Genomic DNA, 12,058 nt, shown 5'->3' on the forward strand with positions numbered 1-12,058 from the left:
CAGCCCCCAACTAAAACATCTCCAATGCATCATCAAGGATCTACAACCTATCCTGAAGGACAAATACAGACTAACACGGCTGCCACTCTGAAACCTATCATTTTAACCAGAGACATCCCTTGTCCTCCTGAGATAACACTAGATAGTACATCCTCTCTGGTGATTGACGGCCAAGCATGTGTAATGGCACACAGAACATCTCTTCTATGTTCAACCTTTCTATTAAAGGAATGATATGACAGAAGTGCTCTAAAGCTTCTAAGTTAATTGGAAAAAAGTTAATTGGAGGACAGATCTGTTCTAATTCCCAACAGCTGGCCAGACTTTTTGGCCCTTTCCCAAAATAAGGCTGATCTGGCTTGCCTGTTCTCTGAAGAACTCCTAGCCCATGCTCCGCAAATCAAAACAATTGTTACATCTGGAAAGTTCAGAGACCACAGTATAGTTAAGTCATCAAACCCAATTTTGAATACAAGCGTGTCGCACGTCAACACAAGACACGATGTTCTTTTTCTGTTAGTGGCAAACGATGACAAAATGCCTTGCAGCAAGCTGTGGATGAAGGCTGGAACATCAAAAAAATTCAAATACATTCCTGTGCATACTATTTAAGAGAAGCTTTTGCCTGTGTTTCCTCAAGCAGATATAGAAACAATATTCTCCTTCCATGCTCTGACAGGCTGTGATACTCTTTCATATTGCTGGCCGCAGCAAGAAAACTGCTTGGACAGTATCCATGGAGAAACATGGACTTCAAATAAACTGAGATAAGGATGATCCCCAAAATGAATCAATCGTTTCAGCAGAAAAACTGATCTGCAACATGTCCAATTTACCTAATGAGAGCTGCAACAAGACACAGTGATATTGTTCTCCAAGTGTTGATCACTAGAGGCATGGACCCTAACAAGCGATGCATTGTGCCGCAACATCCGAAGAGCTCACTTTCAAGTGGAGGCAGGCAAACTGCAACAATCTCTCACTAGAAAATATGGATTGGACCAAACACAATGGAGAACTGGTACCAAAGCTAACATCACTGGAGCCAATCCCTGACAGCTGTGCAGAAATTGCTACCCGTGGATGTGTCAAAGGGTGCACATCACAATGCTGTTGCAGAAGAAATGCTACACTGGGGCCTTTACATGCAAGGAGTGTGTTGCCACACATAGGAACTGTTAAATTATGCTTTTTTAAACAATGTGCAAGATATATAGTAGCTGTTTTTACTGGAATAAAAACCACAAAAATAATTTTTTCTCCAAATTTTATTTCAATATTGAACTCTAATTCAGAAAGTGAAATATTCAACTTGGTAATCATTTATTCCAGATTCAGTGCATTCAAATTATGAAAGATACTTTATCTACTTCCCCCCAAAATGCATCTTGCATCTTATTTTACAGAAAATGTATCCAGTTTATGACGAAAACCAGACTGATGGCATGTAAACAAATACCTCTGTTGGAATTCAAAGGTTCCTTCTGAGTCGTCTGTATATCAGACTATACAAGTGTGAAACCAAACTGAACAATTCCGTCCATATGTCTGAATGGTTCTATAATTCTAAAAGGTAAATTGCTTCAAAATATAACTAAGATTTTTAAAAAGTTTGCCGAACTCTGTTCCTAATTTGACAGTTACACAGATTTCCCCATAGGTAAGACAAATTTTATTGCCTTTTATTCATTATTGTAACATTTTTGAAAGCTAGATTTGATTCACTTAGCATCGCTTATTGCTTTTTAACATATATGAAAAACCTTGTTAAAATATTAATGATTTAAACCAGCAAAAAAGCAAGGAAATGCAGAGTCGAGATTCCCTCTGAAAAAAAAATGCCAATGGTACTAAACTACACAAACAGCACAGCTAGGAACAGAGATTTATGTGATCATCTATATATCTACTTCAGAACTAAGAGAAATTATATTTAAATTAATCTAATCATTATTTTTGTATACAACGCTTAGTAGTAATATACTTAGTAATAATGCTTAGTAATGCAGTCTCTTTGGTGTATATTCTCTCCCAGAAGCATGCATGTAAGAGAGTTAGATGAGTGTTTCATGGGGAAAATTTAAAAAAAAAAAAAAAAAAATAGCAACAAAACATGAAATTTAATGAATATGTGATACTTGCCTTCACAATTTTTTCTATTCATTTAAGAAGAAAACAATTCGCTATTTTGTTTATGGTGGATAAATTTAAGCTAACATTGACCTATATGACTGTAAAGTCTGAAAATATGATTTTGTTAGCAATTAAGAGGTTTTTGGTTTTTTTTTTTTTAATTAACAGTGGTTACCTTAACTGCATATTCCATATTGGTAGCTTTATGTATACATCTCTTGCAGACCGAGTAAGAACCAACTCCAATGTCTTCTTTTACTTCATATCCATCAGTAAACTGAATGCTGTTCCTGTGCAACTGCTACCAAAATAATATTATTAATTGACGATTACTTTAAAAATATACATCTTCTACATTACAAATCAAGTGGAACTAGAAACATTTGTTCCCTATAGTTTAAATTAATAATATTCTTAGGTCAAAATCTTTTCAAAATCCTTCTGTTTGAATAAGATATATTATAAATCATATAAATCCCATCCATTTATAGTATATCATAGAAATTCTATGACAAGTCTACGTCCTTCTCTGTTAATTTAAACAAATAATATGAAACAGAAAACAGATCAGAAGACTTCTCATTAATCATAATAAAAACCATTTTTTTCTGGTCTCATCTGCCAAAATATCAATGTTAAAATAAGGCAATTTATTTTATTTATTTTTGGGGTAGAGTTATTAGTATGAGAAATTTAGAGACAGATCAAATTCACTGGGAATTGCAGGCATCAGTAGGAATGGAAGTAGAAGTGTCATCTGAGTCTGGGGATAAAAGGCAGAATGAGTGACTGTTAGCCTTTTTTGCATGATAAGGAAATGGTATTTTGATACAGGGAAGCAGTAGGGGAGTTTGTACAAAGGATGCCTAACTTTAGCAGGAAGCCATCTGGGTATCCTACAGACATGCAAAGGGGAAATAAGAATGAGGAAGTGGTTGAAGGGGGTACAGAGGAAAGGGAGCAGAGAAGTTTTGAGAAATGTTTACAAGAGGAGGAAGCGGTACATAGAAAAACTCCATCTGGAAGTTTGTGCAAAGAAAACAGCACAGCAGAAGTTGCAGAAAAACTGTTGGCAGAGATTCGGGACTGAAGGGCAATAAGCAGCAAAAACTCCAAAAGAACACATGACCCCAACTCTATTATACTCCCCACCCCATCAAGAGAGCAAACTGGTTTTGAGGTGGACTTTCAAAATAAAGTTTTCTGTGAAGCTGGTTTTGCCAGAAAACAAGGCTGGGCAGAACTTTCTGAAAGCCAACAGACTAAAATGGATTTGGCAAGTGGTTTCAACACCTCTAAAGTCAATGGCAGTTGAGGATATACAGGAGTTAGCCAATGCCAATTTGTATAGTGCCTGCTCCTATTTGCTCAGCCCCCCCTCTTAATTTATCCCAATTAAAAGGGATTTTAAACTTTACAAATTACATTTGCAGCTACTGAAAATAATCAATGTTTTCTTCTCTTTCCTCTCCTCAACCCTCTTTAGTTTCCCTTTGAAGACAATCTCTTCCAATCCATATCACACTCTCTTCAGTTTAAGTTTCTTGACACTGTACACCCTTTATCTGGGCAAATTCCACAAGTTTTCTCTGAAGCAAATTCAGGAAATGATGGTTTATGAAAATCAAGTCATTGTCCACATATGTATGAGCCAACCACAAATACCAAATGTAGCTAATATTTTATGTGGTGATTTTCATACCTGTATCCAAATCGCTTGAGAGACACAAATTAAAGGGACACTGTCAGTTTAAAATTCATGTTATAAACAATAGTCTAAATCGGAACAATTTACCAACAGTCAGGTGGATTCTCCATCACTGACAACTTTTAAATCAAGATTGGACGTTTTTCAAAAAGGTATGCACTAGGTATTATTTGGGAAATTCTATAACCGTACAGGTAAGACTAGATCATCTGGCCCGGCAAATCTATGAATATGATTCGATGAGTACATGAATATCCACAAATCCTCACCACTAAACACCTGAAGTATATAGTGTGTGCAAATAAACTTACTATGAGCATTCTCGATGTAGTAGAAAGGATGTAGTTAGACAGAGAACACAAGAAGCGTTTGCATTTTGGTCAATCACTTTGAAGAATTAAAACACACTCAGATGGTTGCAAATTGTCTATGCAACCAGCGTACAGGATTTCATTTTTTAATCAGAAGTATTTGTTAACTTTCTGTACAAACAAGTGAAAAGTTTTCAGTAATTAAATACATTTTCCCAATGTATGTGAAGAAAAAATTAACAGAAGTAGGTGGTAGAAATAAATTTTATTTTTACTTAAAAATCCTACTTGGGCCTGTCACTTTCTTTTATACCCCTTAGTCTTCTTTTCCTACAAACACATCTGCTATTTCTCCCATACTGTTGGCCCCATAACTATTGGCCACACGACCTCATACTGCTTCATATCCCTCCTTTTTCCACACACTCTCCAACAATGAAATACATTCCCATGCTAATCATTAATGTGAGAGAGTCTGTGTTTAATCGGTTCTCCCAATTCTACTAGGAAACCAAAAGTTCCTGTGCACCCTGACACAATGGGTTAGTTATCAGACAACATGTAAAGTGTTCAAGTAGTATTTTAGACTGGCATAATTCTTTATAATTTTTTTTTAAACTGTGTGTGTAGGGAGGAAGGGCAGGGATCATCTCTATATCTCATAATTTACAGGATTTAAAATAAATGGCAATCCAAACCATCTCTACATTCCAGTTTCAAGTCATATTTTAGAGAGGTTTTGCTGCATAGTATGAATTCAACGTTTATCCTATAACACAGAGGAAAATGATCCACGGGCAACTTTTTTTTTTTAAATAAATATTGACTTTATAAAGAAAATGTAAAATGTTTTCAAAATGTAAAGCCTGGATTATTCAGATATTTGAACAGTCATTATGGCTCAGATGCTAAAATGCTTGCTTTTTAGGGGGTCAAAACCCATGCCTGATCACACCCAGTGTACAGAAGCAGTAGGTTCTGTGTTGTCAAAGGTGCTGTTCTTTGGATAAAATAATCTGAGGTATATTTTTCTTGTCTTTAGTTGATGATGTTTTCATGACACTTCACAAACAACAACAGAGGATAAACCCCAGTCTTACAGTACTATTAATATCAGTCTAATTATTTTAAGTGTTTTCAGGTATCTTGTTTATGAAAGGCATGACAAAGCTACATCTTATTTTATGCAAAGGACAATTCATTTTAAAGTAATTTGTTTTCATTCATTATGTTTATTCTTCAGTAATTGCACTCACCTGAACAATTGAATGAACCCCAACTGTCTGCATTGCCTGGCTTTCATCATCTGATGCAATGGCAACAAAACTGAATCCCCGAAAAAGCTGATGTGCATTAGCACTAGGTGGAATACCAGGCGAATCTGAAAAACAGAACAAATGTCTTCAGGAAGACTTATTTCCAATTTATTTAAAAAAAAATCTGAAAGCGGTAAATAATCAGTATTCCTAATATGCACTGAATAAAAATGAGCATAAAATCATAGTTTTAACACTGAAAAGGAATTTTACACTATAAACTGGTTTGGAGATTGTTATTTACATAAAGTATTTTTGTATCCTCATGATACAAATGCACAAGTAATGAATTGCAGTTAATATCACCTACAGGCTTATATAAAATCTTTCATATAATGAAGATTTAGGTTTTGTACATGTAGTCAGTCAAATCTAACCAGATAGAAGACAATTTCTAAATATTAAAATGATCGAAAGTTTCTTCTACTTTTGAATACTTAAATTATAGTTAATTATTCTCTCACCTTTCGGTGTTTTTGCTGTAAATTCAGGATCAAAATAAAATGTATCCTCAGGCCTGCCAGTTGCAGGTTTAAAAGGTGGATGAATTTCTCTTCTGTATAATTTCTAAAGAGAAGACAGCGGTGAAACCAAATTAAAAATAATTATAACAACCGTCAACAAACATTTCCTAAAAGACGCTCTTTTACTAAAGTACTCACATTCCAGTCTATTGTGGAGAAAAATAAATGCCTCTTAATTTCTTCAACTCCATCTGGACCTGCCCCTATTATGAAAAAAGGCTGTGAATAGTAGTTTATTTACTGTGAAGAACTACTAGCTGAAATAATTATTTTTATGAGTATTTTACCTAATCTGTTTGCAGGGTTTCGTTTGAAGAGCATTCGGAGAAGACTCTGTGCTTCAGAACTTAAAAATTGGGGCATTCCAAGTTTGGCTCTATACAACAAAAACACATTAATAGCATACACGTTTTTAGGCAAGAATCAACTATTTACTTTTTTCTAGTCCTTCACCCTAACCACATCAGGCAAGTTAACACCATTGAGAATTTAGCTTCAGACATCAGAAACAAAATAAAGTGCTGTCAATCATGTAGACATATAACCTCAAACTTCCCTATTCCAGCACTGCAATATTTCAAGTGCTGGACCAGGAACATAAGAGGCCGAGGTAGTAGGAAGGTAAGTATGTGTTGATGAAAAGGCTTACAGTTAGTTGTTTTTTGTAGTCAACTGCTACCAGTCTATGGCAAGTAAGCCAGTCTCCTTGACAAAGAGATAGATCAGACTTTCTTCCAAGACTGTTTAAGAAAATGGCCGAAATTTTGGATGCAATTTAAATATCCACGTAATACTGCTGAGTTAGAAGACACAAGTGGGACATATCCTGAGACCATTTGAAAAACACTGAATGCTCTCCTCACGGCAATGAGGCAAAGTAGGTGGTAAGAAAAAGCAACATCTGGCATAATAGTGGATGTCCTAATACCCACAATGATCACAGTTTGGAAAGAGACCATTTGTCATGTACATATCTTATTCTTTTCCCCTCATTTCACCAGTTTGTTAAGTCCTGCCTTATTTTCAAAATGAAAAACTGGAATACATGACAGTAAAGGGAAAGAAGTGAAGAAAAATATTTAGCTCTCTATTTTAGAGTCATACCTCCTGCCCCCCCAATCTCTTATGGTAATTTTCCTGACACAACACAGACGTGGGAATTTGGGGGGGGGGATTTATTACCCCATTTCAAGTTCAACTTATTTCTTGCATCTATTCTTGTCCTCCTGGGTTTTTGGTTTTGACTTTTCTGTACTTTTATTTTCTCACACTGTCCCGAGTTCCTCACACTACCTTTCTTCTCCCCATCTAACGGTGTGTACACATCTATCACATCTCAATCTCTATCCTCCTTTTTCATCAGATACTGTGGTGATGGGCATGGTGTAAGAGACTGGGATCAGTTACCTACTGTAACTATGGTTCTTCGAGACATGATGCAGATGTGTATTCCAAATAGGTGAGCATGCGCCCTGCTCACTGGAGACTTTTGCCTAGCAGTACCTGTAGAGGGATGGCGCTTGCATCTCATGCCTTTAGCCCCTCCCCTGGCTATGAGGCAATGCTGTCAGACCCCCCTCAGTTCCACTGCACCAAATGTCCAGGGGAAGACTGATGCGTTGGGGATGGAGAGAGTGGGTCATGAATACATGTCAGCATCACATCTCAAAGAACCACAGATACTGTAAGTAGCAGTTTCTTTTTCTTTGAGTAGATGCAGATGTGTATTCCAAGTAGGTGACTAGCAAGCAGTACCTCCATCTGTAGGCAGATTTCAGAGGTTACCTGAGTAAGGACCGCTCTTCTGACATTAGCGTCTGCTCTGGAAGCAGCAGCGATCACGTAATGGTCCGTAAATGTATGTATGGATGACTATGTGGCCACCCTACCAATGTCCAATATGGAAATGTCATTGAGGAATGTCACCAACGTTGCCTGCACTCTCATTGAATATGCCCATATCTGCTGAGGCGGTGTAGCCAACACTATCTCATATGCAGTCTTGATACAAGAAGTTATCCATCTAGAGATGGTCTGCACAGAGACTGCTTGACCCTTCATGAGGGTCCGCATATGATAGGAACAGGTGACACGAAGCATGAAACTGTTCAGTCCTGTTAAAAAAAAAATTAAAAAAAAGGCTAGACCAGTGGTTCTCAACCTGTGGCCCAATCAGCACAGAGCTGCGGCCCATGTGACATCTTCAGGGCCCTACTGATAGTATTGGACGTGTATAGGTTGAGAACCATTGGGCTAGACAGTGTCTATCATCCAACGTATGGAGGCGTCATTCCTCCAGGGAGGAATGCAGCTCAGGGAAAAATACAGGCAAGTACACAGCTTGATTCAAATTAAACTGAAAGACCACCTTGGATACAAGCTTCATGTGTGGCTGGAACGTAACCTTGTCCTTGGAGAACTGTAAGGAGGCCCAGCCATCAGGGCCTGTTACTCACACCCCCTCCTGGCACAGGTAATGGCCATCAAGGATGCAGTTTTCTGAGATAGGAGGGGCAGTGGTCAGGAAGCAAGGGGCTCGAATGGAGTCCCCATTAGAGCTGTTAAGACCATGTTCAGGTCCCACAAGGGGACTGGCTCTTGGACTGGAGAATACAGGGAGTGAACTCCTTTCAGAAATCTCATCACCATTGCATTGGAGAATGCCATTTCCCTTGGATAGGTGGATGAAATGCCAATATTGCTGCCAAGTGTACTCAGAGAACTGAGTGCTAAGTCAAATTCTTGAAAGTGTAGCCAGTAATTGAAGATGTCCTGGATAGAAGTCTCTACTGGATGGGTCAAGGACTACACAGAAAACCTCTTCAACTTTGCCAAGTAGGCTGTTCTAGTTGAAGGCTTCCTACTATTAAATAGAACCTATTGGACAACCTCGAGCAGTGCTCTCTCCCTCCTTTTTCAGTCATGCAGCAGCCACGCCATAAGGTGCAAGGAGCTGATCGCCAGAAGCAGAGTGCAGCCACAGTCCTGTGTGAGGTCAGGAAGGAGCAGAAGTGGCATGGGAGGCTGAACTGACAGGGCGAGGAAGTCCAAGAACCAGCACTGCTTTGGCCATGTCGGGGCAATCGGGATGAGCCTGGTTCGATCTGCCTTGAGCTTAGCAATGACCTACGGAGTGATCAGAATAGGAGGGAATGCGTACAGCAGAGCTGACTGCCAGCTGCAGAGGAAAGCATCACAGAGGGAGCCTGAGCTGAGCTCTTCCCGAGAGCAGAATAGATGACACTTCCTATTTTCCCTCATCGCAAAGAGGTTGATTGTGGCGCTGTCCTTTGGATGGTTTTCACAATGTGGGGTCTCTAACTTCAGGGACCATTTGTGGCTCGGGGAGAAAAGCCAGTTGACATCATTCTGGAATCCTGGTAAGTGGACAGCTGTCAGGGTGATGTTCTCTTTGATGCAGAACTGCACAGGTTGATTGCCTATAGGCAGAGTGAGCTGGAGTGGGTTCTCCCTTGTTTGCTCACATAGTACACTGGGGTGGTATTGTTGGTGAGTATGTGAACCACTGAATGCCTGCTGCAGTCCCGGAAGGCATAACATGCCTTGTGGATGACCCTAAGCTCCAGCACGCTGATGTGGAGCAAGGTTTCCTGTTCCAACCATAGGCCCTGCACCCTCAAAGACTTCAGATGCGCTCCCTAATCCAGAAGGGACGTGTCAGTAACTACTGACTTGGTTAAAGACGGCCTAGTGAAGGGGACCCCTTGGCACACATTGCATATGGACTCCCACCAGTGCAAGGATTCCAGAATTGATGGAGGAAGGAGAACCAACCTGCCCAAAGAATGCAGGGCAGGGAGGTAAGCCATTCTGAGTCACATGTGAAGAGAGCAAAGATGCAACTTGGAGAGTTGTACGACCTAGGTGCATATGGTCATACATGTGTAAAAGCGAACATGTGGCCCAATAGGCTAAGACAAATGCAACTGTTGTGGACGGTTGTGATTGCAAACAGAGGCACAGCTGTCAAATGGCCTGGAAATGGCAAGTTAGAGGAACACCCTGGACTTCACAGAATCTAATAGGGCCCCAATTAATTCTATTTGCTGAATGGGAGCCAAGGTCGACTTCATGGTATTTAGAATGAGTCCCAAACGGTCGAGTAAACATAGCATAGTATTGATGTGGTCGAGAACCTCCTCACTGGAGCTGCTCTTCAGCAGCCGGTTGTCAAGATAGGGGAAGATATAGATTCCCATCCTCCTGACATACACCATGACCACCGCCATGCATTTGGTGAAGACTCGGAACAGAAGAGGCACCAAACGGTAGAATAGTGTTCTCAAAGTAGCAGTCCCCTACCATGAAGCAAAAAAAACTTCCTGTAGTTCAGTAGAATGGCCACATGGAAGTAAGCATCTTCAATGTCCAGAGCAGCGAATCAGTCATTCTGAGACAAAGCAGGGAAGACAGCTGATAGGAATGACCATGTGCAACCTTATGTATTTAATAAATTTGTTGAGTCCTCAGAGGTGGAGGATTGGCCTCATCCCACCTTTGATTTTGGTACCAGGAAATACTGAGAGGAGAACCTGTGACTCAGGTGTTCTCGTGGAACCTCCTCCACTGCTCCAAACTCTAGCAGCCAGCAAGATGACCTGCTTAAAGAGCAGTGTCTTGTGAAACGAGTCCCTGAAAAGGTATGGGGAAGGATGTGGGGAGGGGGCATGGAGAGAAACTGGATGGCATAGCCCAATCTGACAGTGTCTAGGACCCAGCTTTCGGAAGTAATTGAGACCCATTGTAAAAGCAGGCCAGCCTGTCTCCAAAGGAATGGGAGGATGAAGAGGAAGGAAAAACAACAACAACTGGAACACCACTCTGGACCAACAAGTCAAAATGGGTGCTTAACAGGTGCGGCGAGAGGGTGCGCAGACCGGCCAGGCCCCAAGCTCGAACACTTCCTCTGGTCAGACCTATCCCTCTTCCTGGGGTGATCTCGCTGTCTCAAGAGAAGGGCTGCACAAAATGATGCTGCATCCTGCAATGCTATTGTTGTTACACCCTGTAGTGTCATCTCTGCACAGGTGGCATGTACACTCCCAGAGACCTTACAGTAGCCCTTGAATCCTTAAAGGAATGCAGGGTTCAGTGGTCTTGTTTGAAAACAAGATTTGGGAACCGAAAAGGACAAGTCCTCAATCATTTGCTGGACATCCAGCATGATCTCCGAGTTCTGGAACTAGGCAGCCCTCCTCACAGTAATCTAAGGCCATCGCCCTGTCTGACATGTCTGCAACATCAAGGGCAGACTGCAAAGACATTTTAGTCACCAAGCAGCCCTCAGTGACAAATGCCTGAGGCTTCCCGTGATAAATTTCAGGCAACTGGTTCTCAAATATGGCCATAACTCACCAATTGAGGAAGTCGCATTTGGCCAGCAAAGCTTGCTGGTTCGCGATCCTCATCCATAGTGAAAAGAAGGTGTACATCTTTCTGCTCAAAAGGTCCAGGCACTTAGATTCTCTCTCTGGGGAGTGGACTTGAACCTGCCCTGCTGGGCTTGTCATTCACTGCTGTATCCACCAAGGAGTGTGGGGCCAGATGGGAATAAAACCCCTCATATTCCTGTACAAGCACAAAATAGCGCTTCTCCAAGCACTTGGCCATCAGCAGTACTGAGGCTGGCATATGCCAAAGGGCTCTCGCAGGATCTGGGAGTAATTCATGAATTGGGAGGGCCATGATCTCAGGGATGGAGGACTAGAAAACATCCATGAGTTTGTGGGTATTCTCCTGGAGAAACTGCTTGAATACCAAAGGGATGAGGCCACATAACATAAAAGGTCTGGGTATGCCTTAAAGTCCTCCAGGATGGAAGGGGAGGTCAAACCAGGCAGCACTGCATTGGCCAGGGAGGGAGATGAGGCTGTTGTCTGGGTCAAAGGCAGGTTCTGCGCCCGAGGCTGCATCTCCAGACAGGGAAACTCCAGCGGCTCCACAGGAAGGGGAACTGTGGGCGTTCCTAAACTGCAGCCACCAATGCAGCACGAGCAGGCGATCTCGCTTTTGACTTAGACAATGAGCAAGACCTCCGGGAGAAAG

The 12,058-nt window shown here is 40.9% G+C and overlaps 1 protein-coding gene across 5 annotated transcripts in view; it reads right to left on the bottom strand.

The window, feature by feature from the left end:
- The window catches only part of RPS6KA3 (ribosomal protein S6 kinase A3), a 132,658-nt gene that overhangs the window by 37,679 nt on the left and 82,921 nt on the right, over window positions 1–12,058 (bottom strand). For 3 of the 5 annotated variants that reach the window (XM_038398557.2, XM_043504725.1, XM_043504730.1), the window contains 5 exons: window positions 6,280–6,368; window positions 6,131–6,195; window positions 5,933–6,035; window positions 5,409–5,533; window positions 2,309–2,434 (listed from right to left, as the gene is read on the bottom strand). In XM_038398557.2, the coding sequence (XP_038254485.1) occupies window positions 2,309–2,434; window positions 5,409–5,533; window positions 5,933–6,035; window positions 6,131–6,195; window positions 6,280–6,368 (508 nt within the window). The remainder of the gene's footprint in view (window positions 1–2,308; window positions 2,435–5,408; window positions 5,534–5,932; window positions 6,036–6,130; window positions 6,196–6,279; window positions 6,369–12,058) is intronic. The other 2 variants (XM_038398566.2, XM_043504731.1) reach the window with 2 other exon arrangements.

The sequence above is a fragment of the Dermochelys coriacea genome, chromosome 1, assembly GCF_009764565.3.
Source record: "Dermochelys coriacea isolate rDerCor1 chromosome 1, rDerCor1.pri.v4, whole genome shotgun sequence".
In the NCBI taxonomy this organism is placed as follows: Eukaryota; Metazoa; Chordata; order Testudines; family Dermochelyidae; genus Dermochelys; species Dermochelys coriacea.